Source organism: Mobula hypostoma, chromosome 16, assembly GCF_963921235.1.
Source record: "Mobula hypostoma chromosome 16, sMobHyp1.1, whole genome shotgun sequence".
Classification (NCBI taxonomy): Eukaryota; Metazoa; Chordata; class Chondrichthyes; order Myliobatiformes; family Myliobatidae; genus Mobula; species Mobula hypostoma.
In genome coordinates this window covers 71,170,308-71,187,310 of record NC_086112.1, presented here as the reverse complement: position 1 = coordinate 71,187,310, position 17,003 = coordinate 71,170,308, and the positions used below count along the sequence as shown (strand labels likewise).

The window sequence follows — 17,003 nt, the reverse complement described above, 5'->3', positions numbered from 1 at the left end:
GCCACACAAACCTGTCTGCAATCAGCCGGATGGTCACCCGGATGGAAGGGTGCCATGTCGGAGGCATCCACACTGAGGGCAGTGGGGACGACGACCCGGGGGTGGACTAGGAGTGTGACGTTTGCTAGCGTGTTCTTGGCCTGTTCAAAAGCCGCCTTCGCCTCCTCTGTCCAGGTGACCTCTTTGACCTTGCCAGACATCAAGCCAAAAAAGGGCCGCATGATCCGGGCCGCTGAGGGCAGGAAACATTGGTAAAAGTTAACCATCCCAACAAACTCCTGCAGGCCTTTAACAGTGCTGGGCCTGGCGAATTGGCGGATGGCCTCAACTTTCGCCGGCAGAGGAACAGCTCCATGGCGGTCAATCTGGTGTCCCAAGAAGTCGATGGCAGATAGGCCGAACTGGCACTTGGCGGGGTTGAAAGCCAGGCCGTAGTCACTTAGGCGGCGGCAGAGCAGGCGTAGATCTGCTAGATGTTCCTGGTGGGAGCGGCTGGCGATAAGTATGTCATCCAGGTAGATGAACAGAAAGTCCAGACCTCGCCCTACTGCGTCCATTAGGTGCTGGAAAGTCTGCGCCGAGTGGACTAGGATCTGATGATACCCTCGGACCAGCTCAATCTTCGGAAAGATGTGCGCCCCATGCAGGTTGGCCGTAAAGTCCTGGATGTGCGGTACCGGATAGCGATCGGACGTGGTGGCGTTGTTCAGCCTCCGATAGTCGCCGCACGGTCTCCACCCACCCACGGACTTGGAAACCATATGGAATGGGGAGGCCCGCGGGCTGTCGAATCGCCGCACAATCCCCATCTCCTCCATCTTCTTGAATTCCTCCTTCGTAAGGCAAAGCTTGTCGGGCAGTAGCCTGCGGGCCCAGGTATGAAGGGGAGGTCCCTGTGTGGGGATGTGGTGCATCACGCCGTGCTTGGGGTCTGTTGAGGAAAACTGCAGCATGATGATAGATGGGAACTCCAATAACACTCTGGAGAACTCGTTGTCAGAATAAGTGATGTAGTCCGGTGTGGGTGTGGGTCCCTTGGTGTGGGTGTTCAGTGCTCCACTGCTGGGGTGTGGGAGGGCTGGGCTTTCGGCCGTGCCACAGCACTAATTCCGATGGTGGTTCCGCCCATTTGTTTGGCATGCCAAAGCACGTCCGCACCAGCAACCATCCCGCGCGGGTCTCTGAAGTCTTCATCTGCTAGCAGGAGGCGGATGACTCCTGGCATTTGCTCCAAGAAGATCTGTTCAAAAAGCAGGCAAGGCTTATGGCCGTCTGCCAGTGCTAGTATGTCGCTCATCAGGGCTGATGGTGTGCGGTCACCCAGGCCGTCCATACGCAGTAACTGCGCACCCCATTCGCGGAGGGAGAGGCCAAATGTGCGGATTAACGGGGCCTTGAGTGCCTCGTACCTGTCTGATGCCGGGGGCTGACGCAGAAAGTCGGTAACGCAACTCGCTGTCTCTTGGTCGAGGGCACCCACCACGCAGTAATACCTGGTGGCGTCTGAGACAATTTGCCTGGCCTGGAACTGGGCCTCTGCTTGCTCAAAGCAGACCAGGGGTTGGGTGGTCCAGAACGTTGGAAGTTTAAGGGAAACTGCATTCTGCAGAGCCCAGTCGTTCATGTTGAGTCCAAATGCCATTAGACTGTCGGGGTCACCAATGTAGTCGTGCTGATACGCGACGAGTGAAAACAACACACTGACTCGAGCACGGTCGTTTACTGTTTGAATCGGCGCGCGCTTAAGTACCCGCTCCCAGCAACCCCCCCACTCTCTGCGGGGCAAAAGCGACGTCAGCCTCCAGGCCGAGGTCTGCTCCGCACTCAGAGTCCTCTTGGTTGCCACTGGCTGCGGGTTCGCCAGCGACGGCTGGAGCGGGTTCGCTTGCTGCGTGGGCGAGCCGTCACAGGACGACCATGACTTCTTTTTCTTTTGTCTTCTTCCTCCCTCTTTTTCTTGTTATATTAAATAAAACGGACGTAACTGTCAAGCTTTATGCCTCATTCTTGACTTCTGAAGAACCCTTAGATCAATATCACCATATCCAACAGTAAACTCAATGGCATAGCATTCAAGTATTTGTCTACGCAAACACGAGGAATTCTGCAGATGCTGGAAATTCAAGCAATTTCCTGGTGGACTGAGTCCTGACGAAGTGTCTCGGCCCAAAACATCGACTGTACCTCTTCCTAGAGATGCTGCCTGGCCTGCTGCGTTCACCAGCAATTTTGATGTGTGTTGCAAGTATTTGTCTAGATGTTTTTTAAATGCTCTTGGTCTACTATTTCTTCAGAGAGTACACTATATTTTCCCAAAAAGGTAAACATGACCCAGACCCCTTCTAAACCTTCTACTGCTCATCTTAAGACTACGGCACCACCATTATGGGGAAAAGATCTATCCCCCCTTCTTTAATACATCTCTTTCAGGCTACTCCCAGCCTACTTCAGGGAAAACAAACTCATCTCGCCTTTAAAACCATCTCGCCTTTAAAACCATCGTGTTCCAGTCGCAGGCAATATCCTCGTGAGCCTGCAATGCACCTTCTCCAGAACAATCACATCCTTATCATAGTGTGGTAACCAGTACTGTACACAATACTCCAGGTGTGGCCTAACCAGTGTTGTATTAAGTTGCAATATGATACCCCAGTTCTTATATTCTGTGCCATGGCCAATGAAGGCAAACATTTCCTGGACCACTGTATCGACCTGTGTAGAGACTTTCAGGGATCTACGCAATTAAACCCAAAACTCCCTTTTTTTTTTATCAACAGTTTCTATCACCCAGCCATTTATAGTCCTACCCAGCTTGTATTTCAAAAATGTTTCACCTAAATGAAAAAACAAATGACAAGAGGTTTAGAAGTCACTAATGCTCAGGAGGTCAGGAGCAGCTGTGCAAAGGGAAACAGTGCTATCCCTTCAGCTCAGAAATGGAGAGGAGAAACAAATCTGTTCAGATAGCCAGGCCTTGTATGATCACATGGAAGGATGTAGAAAAGAGCAGTGTGTGATAGGATTATCTCAATAAACATTTACAATTTCTGAAACAATGTGCTGAATAACAAAGCTTGCTACAGCTGTGCTTAATTTATCCCATTTGTAGTTAGATAGAAGAAAGGGAAACTACCTGACTCCCACTGTTCTTACTCAGGAAAGAAAAAATTAAACAGACAGAATTCAAAATTATAACAGCCATTCTCCATTAGAATTCATCAGCTCAGGTAAGGGCTGGTTGTGACCACTTAGATACAAGGAACGTGCAAGTTACAGAGGACTGTTACAACTGAGGAAGGACTGGAACTCTTTGGCAACGCACTGAACTGGAGAAGTCAGACTACCTTGCAAAAGAATAGCTATTTATTCATTGAGTCAAAAATACTTTAATTTCTTGTCAATTTTGTATGTTCTCAACTTACCTGTAGAGGGAATCATCAATTTCCATATTGTCAGTTGCCATTTTGTGTTGTAATTGACCAAAAACTGCAAAAAAAGGAATTTCAAAATAATTCAACTCTTCCTTTGTTGTTTGTTCTAATAATTTTCATAAATTGGAATAAATACATTCAAATAATAGAACTTTGGGTAAATGAAATAAAAGAAAAATTAGAAAAGAGAAATTCATGTCAACATTATATTTCATTTAATTATAGAACTGTATAAGAACATAAATAGGCCATCAGATGCAAAATGGTCATCAAACATTTATCCCATTTCCCAGCAATTGCTTCTAAGCCTTCATTGTTTTGCTTTCAACTGTTCATTCAGACTTTTTCTTAAATGTTATGAGAGTACCTGCATTAAAAGGGTGTGAATTCAGTAAGTAAATGTTACTTCTACCTTTATGTAATGTCAGTGTAGCACACCTGCTGAGGGTTCATGGCAGTCCAATGGGTAGACAACAGAATGAATGGAGGATAATGATCTTATAAGATAAATATCTGTGGATTATCTGATCCTCCATTGTAGTGGAAATAACTACAATCTACAAACCCCAGTGAATAGGAATGAGGCAGGGTTGAGGAAACAAACAAAGCAAAGGTCTTTCTTTTTGCCATGTGGTTGCAGGAATGGAAGCAGCATTTTGTGTATTTTTTGGTTAACTAGTTCTTGCCAGTTCTCCTCTAATAGTTTGCACATTTGGCTAGTAAGGAAACCAGATAGTACAGGGGTCCCCAAGCTCTTTTGCACCGCGGATCGGCCGACCCGGGGGGGGGGGGTGGGTAGGGTTGCCAATGGACAAGAGTAACCGTCAAATACGTTGTGTTTACCCCGAGAAGACTACAATTACCATGAAGCCTTGCACGGGCACCTGTGTGCGCATGCGTATACATGTTGATTTTTTTTCCACAAATCGTTTTTGGCGATTCTGTTCCGGGGGGGGGGGGGTGTTAAGCATGACTGGAATATAGAAGATCAGTCAACTATAAGTCACTTTTTAGTGGCTAATACACTCAATTTCGTTTCTAAAAGGGTTTATCTAACGAATTTAATATTAAACACACAGCGCATATTTTCCTCGCATGAATATAGTGATAAGTCAATTACTGTATAAGTCACTTATAAGTCAATAGCATCAAACATTTTAAGTAACTTTCGGATATTAACCACACAGCACATATTTTCCCCGTATGAACATATAAAATCATTGCAACACACCAATATCGCTGAATCAGTGGGAGCCCTGGGCTTGTTTTCCTGCAACAAGACGGTGCCATCAAGGGATGATGGGAGACAGCAATACTTGAAGGGGGTTCCTTAAGTCCAGTCTATTCCTCAATTTAGTTTTTGTTGTATTCATAGCAGAGATATGTTGGAAATGGAAGCAACATTTTCAGTGCTTTCGTAGCTATCTCAGGATATGTAGCCTCGACTTTGATCCAGAATGCCAGCAGAGATGTTATGTCAAACATACTTTTCAGCCCGTCGTCATTTGCAAGCTCGAGGAGTTGATCTTCTTCCCGCACTGACATGGATGACACGTGCGTAATGACCTCGCGTGCGTTCAAGCTCAACAGAGGGCGTGGCAGGGAATGAGGAAAGGTGCAGCTGACTCATATCGCCAAATCATATTGTTTCCTCGCGGCCTGGTAGTGGTTGGGGACCGCTGAGATAGTAGATGGAAATTGACCAAGGACAATCAAGAACTGAGTAATCAATCTCTATTAACAGCCCCCACTGTAACAACTGATCCAGAAACAGTAGCTTATCAGAATGAAAGCAAAATGATTCAAGGTTTCAGATATAAATATGAGTTTTGGTCTATCACACTAGAAAGAGAGTGGTAATATAAGTTTGTATTTACCTTTTCGGAACAGCAGTATATATGGACCACAGGCACGCCATAATTCCACATTAAATTTCACCAGCGCTCGGGGGAGGGTTAAAACAAATTTCAAAACCTAAGTGCTTGGTGCAATACGTAGACAATTTACTTCTGCAGACTGAAGCCAAGTAGGAATATTATCAGCTATTGGCAGAACTGCCGCAATTATTACATGCATTCGGACTAAAGGTGATGCTTGTCCATCATGTCCAACAATGACAGGAAGCCTGTGCAGTGGAGTTTTTAAAGTGGAAACGCTGTTGCACTAAGGCAGTTCTACTCTCCCGACCTCAGCAGTCCAGGTCTAATGGTATAAACAAGCATCACAAACTGCAGTCTTCCTTGAATGTGGTGGATGCCTTGTCCTGCCCTTCGCTCTCCACGGAGCGTTGCAGTACTGCTAGATCTCACTGCAGATCTCATCCACCCAGTCCACCACAGCTGACTGCATGCTAAGACATGCATGTCCCTATCTCACCGGGGTATAAGAAACGGCAGCTACCCTCACCTGGCTTAGCCCATCCGTCGAAGCAGTGTACCGGGGTGTGGCTGCTGTCACATGCAGACAGCTACTTGGAACCAAGGTGAGAGATGAGTGTCCGGTGGGAACCAAAGTGAGGGACCAAAGGTAAGCTCTAAAAAAAAAAAAAAAGTGATGATGCAGGAAAATAGTTATTTAGGAATGATCCTGACACCTGGAAAATGAGAAGTTGATAAGCAAAGAAGAGAAAAGTTATGAAACCGCTCCCCTATCAAGATCCTTTCTGGGTTGGTAGGGTACTGTAGAGATAACATTGATGAATTTTCCACACACTTCAGCCACTACAGCTCTGAAGCAAGCATCAGCCACTGTGCCTGCTCTAAAAAAAACAAATCCAAATGAGCCATTCTCACTGCAGGTGACCAATACTGATACCACCCTCTGAGCAGTGCTATTACAGGAGATGCATGTGAAGTTAAGACCACTAGCATATCCAACACACATGCTTTCACTGGTTGAGCAGGGCATGCAGTATTTAAAACATACTTGTTAGCTGTTTCTTGAGCAGTACAATACAGTCGGCCCTCCTTATCCGCGACAGATTGGTTCTGGGACCCCTCGCAGATACCAAAAAACGCGGATGCTCAAGTCCCTTATTCAACCTGTCTAAATGTGGTGGACCTTAGGACCTAGCGGAACCCCAGATCTTATTTAACTGGTCTCAGTGCAGTGGACTTTAGGACCCGGTGGCGGAGCTCTGAATAAAGCGAACAAAAAGAGGTGAAACGCCATCGGTCATTGGAAAAGCGTTAGGCTACGGTCAGTCAACGATCGGAACAATTTTAAAGGATAAAGTGAGAAAATCCCTGCCCCGATGAAAGCTACAATTATTACTAAGCAACGCAGTGGTTTAATTATTGGGTTTTGAGACTGCTCGGAAGCGGTCTGTCACTGGATTGAACTTGGGAATTTTCATTCCCCAGCCCGGCGCTAAAACATATGTTTCTTAAGTGTCTTACATGCATAGAAAGGTAAAATATATACCAAGACAAACGTTTGACTAACTGACGTTAAATAATACCGGATGTACCTGTTCCGACATACTTAGTAAGAGAACTTTCGTAGTTTTTCAATCCCGATCCACGATAACCTACGCACATCCTCCAGTATACTTTAAATCATCTCTAGATTACTTATAATACCTAGTACAATATAAGTGCTATGTAAAATAGTTATTATACTGCATTGTTTAGGGAATAATGACAAGAAAAAAAAGGTCTGTACATGTTCGAACAACAAGTGCTGGAAGAGCACTTCCGGGTTTTCTCGATTCGCAGTTGGTTGAATTCGCGCATGCGGAACTCGCAGATAAGGAGGGCTGACTATACTTTGCCTACATAGTGGTACTTAATCCATTTACAATATTGACAGAACATACCCCATACAATTATTGTTAGCTGGAAGGATTAAAGATGGTTCAGTAGGCCTAAATAGAATTGTTCGACGAACATTGCTGTTACAGGGGAGAAATATAACTGTAAAACGAGTAAGGACCATCACAACGCAAGATGACAACCTGGTATACCAAGGAGGTGAACATGAGTGTCAAGTTATGATAGCAAATGATCCCAGGGGACTATTTCTAACAAAACAAAAAGACAGGGGTAGAAGCAGATCAGATAAAGTAATGCCAGAGAATGAAGACACAACAGCAAAGGAAGAGTCCTACTTAATTTTTTTTTTAAATAGATGATTCCTTATCAGTGAAGGATGGTGAAACGAGAACAGGGTGTGGGAGATATATAAAGGATGAACATGGTCAGGAAAGCTGCAGTATAGCTTTAAAGTTATCCATGCATGACTGCACAGGGAGCAGAATTGGCAGCTGTAGTGTATGTGGTTAGCCACCCAAAATGTTTTACACAGGCCAGTCACACACTTTGTAAGTTTGCAACAGCCTTACTGAACATTTGCTTCTGTGGAAAGCTAGAGGGTTTTTTAGTTGATGGAAAGCTCCTCCCATCTGCTGTTCTACTGTAGTATATATTTCAAAGAGCAAAGGGAAAAGCACGTGGAGCCAGAAGGGTGAAAGCCTACTCAAAAGTATCCTGAGAGGAATAGGAAGGCTGATGAATTAGTGAAGCAGGGTGCTTTAAATGGGCAGGAAAGACAGAAGGAACAAAAGTTTAAGGTTATGGATTTAACAGAGGAGCAGCAGAAAGACTGCAGTACGTTGTAGAAAGTTGTAAAATTAGTCAGCTCTATCATGGGAACTAGCCTCTGTAATACCCATGACATCTTCAAGCAGTGGTGCCTCAGGAAGGCAACATACCACCACCAACCACGACATTGTTACGTCAGGAAGAAATAAGAATCAGAATCAGGTTTCATATCACCTGCATATGTCGTGAGATTTGTTAACTTTACGGCAGCCATACAATGAAGCACATGATAAATAGATAGAGAAAATAAACTGAGTTACATTAAGTACATAGAGCTGCAAGAATAAGTTTGTGAACCCTTTGCAATTACCTGGCTTTCTACATTAACTCCTCATAAAATGTGCTGATCTTCTTTTAAGTCATTATAATAGACAAACACAATTTACCTGCACCAATAACACAAAAACAATTGTACTTTCAATGTCTTTATTGAACACATTGTTTAATCATTCATAGTCCAGGCTGGAAAAAGCATGTGAAGCATTGTATTTAATAACTCGTAGAACCTCCTTTAACAGCAGTAACCTCCACAAAACAATTCCTGTAGCTGCTGACCAGACTTGCACAAGGACAAAAAAATATATAGACCATTTCTCCATACAAAACTTTTTCAATTCATTAATATTTCTAGGATACCTTGTATGAACAGCTCTCTTCAGATCATGCCACACTACCTCAATTGGGTTAAGGTCTAGACTCCGACTTGGCCATTTCAAAACATGGATTTTCTTCTTTTTAAACCATCCTGTTGTTGATTTACTCTTGTGTTTCGGAACATTGTAGAACATCTCTATTAAGATTCAGGTGACGGACTGCTACCCTGACATTCTCCTGTAAAATGTCTTGATACAATTTAGAATTCGCTGGTTGAAATGATTCAATGATTGCAAGCTGTCCAGATACTGAAGTAGCAAAGAAGCCCAAAGCATAAGATCGTAAGAGAGCAAAATTAGGCCATTAGCCCAGAGTCTGCTCCACCAGTTCATCATGTCTGATCCAACTTTCCTCTCAGCCTCAATCTCCTGCCTTCTCCCCGAATCCCCTCATGCACTGAACAATCAAGGATCTACCAACCTCTGCCTTAAATATACATAAAGACGGCCTCCATAGCTGCCGGTGGCAAAGAATACCATAGATTCACCAGTCTCTGCCTAAAGAAATTCCTTATCTCCATTCTAAAAGGACACCCCTCTATTCTGAAGCTTAAGACTCTCCTGCCATAGGAAACATCCTCTCCGCATCCACTCTGTCAAGACCTTTCACCATTCAAAAGGTTTCAAAGAGGTCACCCCCCCACCTTTCTTCTGAATTCCAGTGAAAACAGGCCAAGAGCCATCAAACGCTCTTCATATGGCAAGCCTTTTAATCTTGGTATAATTTTCATGAATCTCCTTTGAACCTTCTACAGTTTCAGCACAGTTTCTAAGACAGGAGGCCCAAAACTGTTCACAATACTCCAAGTGAGGCCTCACCAGTGCTTCATAAAGTTTGAACATTACATCGCTGTTTTATATTCTAGTTCTCTTGAAATAAATGTTAACATTGCATTTGCCTTCCTCTCCACAGACTCAGCCCGCAAATTAACCACTAAACTCATAATCACAACATTGCTCGGTTTTACCTCCTCCCCGAGATCCACAAGCCTGACTGTCCTGGTAGACCCATAGTTTCTGCCTGCTCCACCAAACTTGTATCTGCCTACCTGGACTCCATTTTGTCACCCATAATACAGTCCCTCCCCACCTACATCCGGGATACATCCCATGCCTTCCACCTCCTCAATAACTTCCTGTTCCCAGGTCCCGACCGCTTCATTTTCACTATGGATGTCTAATCCTTATACACGTACATTCCCCATCAAGGCCTCAAAGCTCTCCGCTACTTCCAGGACAATAGACCTCACCAGTTCCCCACCACCACTACCCTCCTCCGGTTGGCGGAACTGGTACTCACACTTAATAACTGCTTTTTTGACTCTTCCCACTTTCTTCAGACCAAGGGTGTAGCTATGGGCACTCGCATGGGCCCCAGCTATGCCTGCCTCTTCGTTGGTTATGTGGAACAGTCTGTGCTCCAAACCTATACTGGTACGGCTCCCCAACTTTTCCTTCAGTACATTGATGACTACGTTGGTGCTGCTTCCTGCACTCATGCTGAGCTTGTCAATTTCATTGACTTTACTTCAAACTTCCACCCAGCCCTCAAATTCACTTGGTCTATCTCAGACACTTCTCTCCCCTTTCTCGGTCTCCATCTCTGGAGATAGACTGTCCACTGACATCTTCTATAAGCCCACTGACTCTCCTAACTACTTCGACTATACCTCTTCCCACCCTGCCACATGCAAAAATGCCATTCCTTATTCCCAGTTCCTTCGTCTCCGCCACATCTGCTCCCAGGATGAGGCTTTCCATTCCAGGACATCTCAAATGCCCTCTTTCTTTAAGGATCATGGTTTCTCTTCTGCCGTCATCAATGATGCCCTCAAGCGCATCTCCTCATTTCCTGCACTTCGGCCCTCACCCCACCCTCCCGTCACCACGACAGGGACAGAGTTCCCCTTGTCCTCACCTACCACCCCACCAGCCTCCGGATCCAGCACATTATCCTCCGCAACTTCCGCCACCTTTAACAGGACCCCACCACTAAGCACATCTTTCCCTCTCCACCCCTCTCTGCTTTCCGCAGGGATCGGTCCCTCCGCGACTCCCTGGTCCACACATCCCTCCCCACGGATCTCCCACCTGGCATTTATCCCTGTAAGCATAAGTGCTACACCTGTCCCGACACCTCCTCTCTTGCTACCATTCAGGGCCCCAAACAGTCCTTCCAGATGAAGCAGCACTTCACTTGTGAGTCTGTTGGGGTCATCTATTGCATCCGGTGCTCCCAGTACGGCCTCCTCTACATCAGTGAAACACGACGCAGATTGAGGGACCGCTTCATCGAGCACCTCTGCTCCGTCCGCCACAACAGACAGGATCTCCCAGTTGCTACCCACTTCAACTCTGCTTCACATTCCAATTCGCATATGTCCATACATGGCCTCCTCTGCTGCCATGATGAGGCTAAACTCAGGTTGGAAGAGCAACACCTCATATACCGTCTGGGTAGTCTCCAGCCCCTTGGTATGAACACTGAATTCACCAACTTCTGCTAATTCCCTTCCCCTCCCTTCCCATATCCCAGTTTCACTCTGCCCCCTCCCCCAGCTGCCTACTACCTACGTCATAGTTCCGCCTCCTTCTACTACCCATTGTGCTTTCCCCTATTCCTTTTTCACCTTTCCTGCCTATTCCCTCCCCCACCCCTTTATCTTTCCCCTTACTGGTTTTTCACCTGGAACCTACCAGCCTTCTCCTTCCCACCTTCCCCCCACCTTCTTTATAGGGCCTCTTCCCTCTTCAGTCCTGACAAAGGGTTCTGGCCCGAAACGTTGACCGATCGTTTCCACGGATGCTGCCCGACCTGCTGAGTTCCTCCAGCATGTTGTGAGTGTTGCTTTGACCCCAGGATCTGTAGAGTAGTTTGTGTTAACCTTTGGAGAATCCTGCACAAGGTCTCCCAAGCCCTTTGCACCTCAGTTTTTTGTATTGTCTCTCCATTTAGAAAATAGTCAACCCCTTCTACCAAAGTTCATGACCATCCATTTCCCAACACTGTATCCCATCTACCATTTCTTTACCTATTCTCCTAATCTGCCAAAGTCCTTCTACTTCCTGAAAACTACCTGTCTCTCCACCCTATCTTCATATGGTCTGCAAACTTTGCAACAAAGCCATCAATTTCATCATCCAAATCATTGACACATAATGTAAAAAGAATTGGATCCAACTCAGACCCCAATGGAACACCACTAGTCACCAGCAGCCAACCAAAAAAGGCTCCCTTTATTTCCTTGTGTTTTCCCTTTATTCTCACTCTTTGCTTCCTGACAATCAGTCACTGCTTTATCCATGCTAGAAGGAGAGAAGCATTTCCTGTAATACCATGGGCCCGCAGCTTGTTTAGCAGCCTCGTGTGTGGCGCCCTGTCAAAGGCCTTCTGAAAATCAAGGTACCCCACATTAACTGATTTTCCTTTGTCATTCCTGCTTGCTATTTCTGCAAAGAATTCCAACAGATTTGTCAGACTAGATTTTCCCTTGAGGAAACCCTGCTGACTACAGCCTATTTATCCAAGCCACATGCTTAATAATCAACTCCAACATCCTCCTAACCACTGAGGACAGATTGACTGGCCTATAATTTATTTTCTTCTGCCTCTCTCCTTCTTGAAGAGTGGAGTGACATTTACCACCTCCCAGTCTTCCAGAGCCATTCCAGAATCTGCTGATTCTGGAAAGATCATTACTAATGCCTCCACAACCTCTTTAACCACCTCTTTCAGAACCCTGGGATGTACACCATCTGGTCCAAACTACTTATCTATCTTCAGGCAGTTTGAACAGCATTTGACAAGGTTCCAAACGGTAGGCTTATTCAGAAAGTCAGAAGGCATGGGATCCAGGGAAGTTTGGCCAGGTGGATTCAGAATTGGCTTGCCTGCAGAAAGCAGAGGGTCACGGTGCAGGGAGTAGATTTGCATTGGAGCGTTGTGACTAGTGGTGTCCCACAGGGATCGGTTCTGGGACCTCTACTTTTCATGATTTTTGTTAGCGACCTGGATGCAAGAGGGTAGAAGGGTGGGTTGGCAAGTTTGCAGATGACACAAAGGTTGGTGGTGTTGTGGATAGTGTAGAGGATTGTCGAAGATTGCAGAGAGACATTGATAGGATGGAGAAGTGGGCTGAGAAGTGGCAGACGGAATTCAACCCGGAGAAGTGTGAGGTGGTACACTTTGGAAGGACAAACTCCAAGGCAGAGTACAAAGTAAATGGCAGGATACTTGGTAGTGTGGAGGAGCAGAGGGATCTGGGGGTACATATCCACAGATCCCTGAAAGTTGCCTCACAGGTAGATAGGGTAGTTAAGAAACCTTATAGGGTGTTAGCCTTCATAAGTCAAGGGATAGAGTTTAAGAGCAGCGGGGTAATGATGCAGCTCTATAAAGCTCTGGTTAGGCCACACTTGGAGTACTGTGTCCAGTTCTGGTCACCTCTCTATAGGAAGGATGTGGAAGCATTGGAAAGGGTATAGAGGAGATGCTGCCTGGTTTAGAGAGGATGCATTATGATCAGAGATTAAGGGAGCTGAGGATTTACTCTTTGGAGAGAGGAGACATGATAGAGGTATACAAGATATTAAGAGGAATAGATAGAGTGGACAGCCAGCGCCTCTTCCCCAGGGCACCACTGCTCAGTACAAGAGGACATGGCTTTAAGGTAAGGGGTGGGAAGTTCAAGGGGGATATTAGAGGAAAGTTTTTTACTCAGCGAGTGGTTGGTGCATGGAATGCACTGCCTGAGGCAGTGATGGATGCAGATGCACTAGTGAAATTTAAGAGACTACTAGACAGGTATGTGGAGGAATTTAAGGTGGGGGGTTATATGGGAGGCAGGCAACATTGTGGGCCAAAGGGCCTGTACTGTGCTATGTTCTATGTAGAACTTTCAGTTTCCCAAGAACCTTTTCTCTAGTAATGGTAAATTCCACACACTTCATGCCCCATGACAGTCTGGAACTTCCACCATACTACTAGTCTTCCAGTAAAGACTGACGCAAAATACTTATTCAGTTCATCCACCATTTTGTTGTCCCTTATTACTACCTCTCCAGCATCATTTTCCAGCAGTCCAATGTCCACTCTTACCTCTCTTTTACACTTTATGTACCTGAAGAAAGTTTTGGTAGTCTTTTTAATGTTACTGGCCAGCTTACTTTTATATTCCATCTTTACCTCCTTAATGAAGTTTTTAGTTGCCTTCTGCTGGTTCTTAAAAGTTTTTAGTTGCCTTCTGCTGGTTTTTAAAAGTTTTCTCATCCTCTACTTCCCATTACTTTTCGCTCTATTGTATACCCTCTCTTTGGTTTTTATGTTGGCTTTGACTTATTTTGTTAGCCACAGTTGTGTCAACTTGCTTTCACAATACTTATTTGTTTTTGGATTTATATATCATAGCCTTCCGAATTGCTTCCAAGAATTCCAGCCCCTGCTGCTCTGCCTTCATCCCTGCCAGTGTTCTTTTCCAAACAATTCTCACCAACTTCTCTCTCATGCCTCTGCAGCTCCCTTTACTCCATTATAATATTATTACACCTGCTTTTAGCTTTTCGTTCTCAAATTTCAGGGTGAATTTCATCATATTATGATCACTTTTCCCTTAGGGTTCTTTTACCTTCTCTAATCAATTCCAGTTCTACCTTATTCCATATACTGCATGCACAACACCCAGTCCAGAATAGCTGATCCTCTAGTGGGTTCAACCACAATGTGCTCTAAATAGACATCTCGTAGGCAGTCCAGAAATTCCCCCTCAACCTGATAGTCCCAATCTACCTGCATATTGCAGTCCCCCATTACTACTGTAACATTGTCCTTTTGACATGCATTTTCTACCTCCTGTTGTAATTTGTAGGTCAAATCCATACTACTGTTTGGGGGTCTGTATACAACACCCATCAGGGTCTTTTTACCCTTGCAGTTCCATAGCTCTCTCTACAATATTTCTACACCTTCCAACCCTATGTCACCTCCTTCTAATGACTTGTTTAAACAGAGCAATGGCAACCCTCTGCCTTCCTGCCTATCCTTTTGATACAATGTGTATCCTTAGACATTAAGCTCCCAGTTATAATCTTTCAGCCATGATTCAGTGATGCCTACATCATCATACTTGCCAATCTGCAACTATGCTGCGTTCATCTACCTTATTCCATATACTGCATGCATAACATCTTCATTAGTCCTGACGAAGGGTCTCGGCCTGAAACGTCGACTGTACCTCTTCCTAGAGATGCTGCCTGGCCTGCTGCGTTCACCAGCAACTTTGATAAAGCGTGTTGCTTGAATTTCCAGCATCTGCATTATTCCTCTTGTTTGTGTTCCCTATAAGAAAGCCCAATTATCCAAAATTCTTCTGCCCTCCCTCCTGCACCAATTACTTAGCCACGTGTTAAACTGCATAATCTTCCTAGTTCTAGCCTCACTAGCATATGACACCGGTAGCAATCCTGAGATCACAATCCTGGTGGTCCAGCACCTAACTCCCTGTGCAGAACCTAGTCACTCATCTCACCCATGTCATTGGTACCTACATAGACCACGACTTCTGCCTGTTCACCCTCCCACTTAAGAATGCTGAGGACTCGATCCCAGATATCCCGGAACCTTGCATCCAGGAATCTTGTTCTTGCCCACAAAACCGACTGTCCATTCCCCTAACAAATCCTCTATCACCACAGCGTACCTCTTCTTCCCCCCTTCCCTTCTGAGTCACACAAGCAGACTCAATTCCAGAGACCCGACCACTGAGACTTTCCTCTTTTAAATCATCTCCACCACCCCACAACAGTATCCAAAGAGATATACCTGTTGTTGAGGGGGATGGCCACAGGGGTCTCTGTACTAGCTCCTTAACCCAACTCCCCTTGGGTATAACTTCCTCTCTGTATGTCCTATCTATCACCTCTTAGGCCTCCCTAATGAGCCGGAGTTCATCCAGTTCCAGCTCCAACTAATGCAGTTCTAACAGTTGTAGTCATTAGGGGCACTAGAGGTTTCCACATTCCGTAAGAGGAGGTTTTCACTATCCTGTCTGGCATCTCTACTGTCCGAGCTGAGCAGATTATAAAGAAAGGAAGGAAAAATACTTGAGCTTTTCTTTCTTTTCTCTGAATGAAGCCTCTCTTCACTGAAACTTCAAAGGGCTAAAGCCTTAAGATCACCACTCTATAGTCCACTCAGACGGCGGCCACTGTGATGATGGCTGCTGCGCTTGCTTCTGCCTTCCTTTAATTTGCTCTTACTAATCAATCCCAAATATCGATTGCAATGCTCCTTCCACCATGATTCATAGTTGGGATGAGGTTTTGGTGTTGGTATGCAGTGCCCGTTTTGCTCCAAACACAGCAATGTGCATTTCTGTCAGAAAGTTCAACTTTTGTCTCCCACAGAACACTGCCCCAGAAGTCCAGAAGTGTTGTGGAACATCCAGGTGGTTGCCTGTAAACTTGAGACATGCAGCAATGTTTTTCTTTGGAGTGCAATGGTGACCGTCCATCAACACCCTTCTTGTTCCTGTTTTTTTTAATATATAGTGGACACACAAACAGAGACTTAAGCAAGTTCTACAGAATTTCTGCAGGGCTTTTGCTGTTACCCTTGGGTGCTTTTTCACCTCCTTCGGCATTGCAGATTGTGCTCTTGGTGTGACTTTGCAGGATGCCCACTCCTAGGGAGAGTAGCAACAGTACTGAATTTCCTCCATTTGTAGACAATTTCTCTCACTGTGGACTGATGAACACTCAGGTCTTTAGAAATGCTCTTGTAGCCTTTCCCAGCTTCTTGCATCTCTACAATTCTTCTTCTAAGGTCCTCTGAAAGTTGTTGTGATCAAGGCTTGATGCACATAAACAGATCTTTCTTGAAAAGAACAGGCTCTGTCAGTAACCTAACTTTGTGTTTTTTTTTTATATAGGGCGGGGCACCTCTACAACCCACACCTCCAATCTCATCTCATTGATTAGAACACCCGACTCCAAATAGCTTTTGTAGAAGGCATTACCCCAGAGGTTCACGTACTTTTTGAACGTAGACTGATAAATGGTAAACTCAGTATTGATGAGAAGTACAGTTGTTTGTGTGTTATTAGTTTAGGCAGATTGTGTTTGTTTATTATTGCAGCAGATGAAGATCAGACCATATTTTTATAAGTAATTAATACAAAAAAAAACAGGCAATTGCAAAGGATTCACAAAGGCTTTCTTGCAATTGCACATGTTTATTAAATAGTTAAGTTAAAATAAGTAGTGCAAAAAAATAAATAAAAATGTGAGGTAGTGTTCATGGGATCAATGGAAATCAGATTTCT

The 17,003-nt window shown here is 44.9% G+C and overlaps 1 protein-coding gene across 3 annotated transcripts in view; it reads right to left on the bottom strand.

Annotated features, from left to right (window-relative positions):
- Window positions 1-17,003, bottom strand: part of uba6 (ubiquitin like modifier activating enzyme 6) — a 455,635-nt gene that overhangs the window by 420,289 nt on the left and 18,343 nt on the right. For 2 of the 3 annotated variants that reach the window (XM_063069102.1, XM_063069104.1), the window contains exon 3: window positions 3,423-3,486. In XM_063069102.1, coding sequence (XP_062925172.1) covers window positions 3,423-3,463 — 41 coding nt within the window. In that variant the 5' untranslated portion in view covers window positions 3,464-3,486. Of the gene's footprint in view, window positions 1-3,422; window positions 3,487-5,837; window positions 5,965-17,003 lie in introns of all 3 variants that reach the window. The other variant, XM_063069103.1, reaches the window with a different exon arrangement.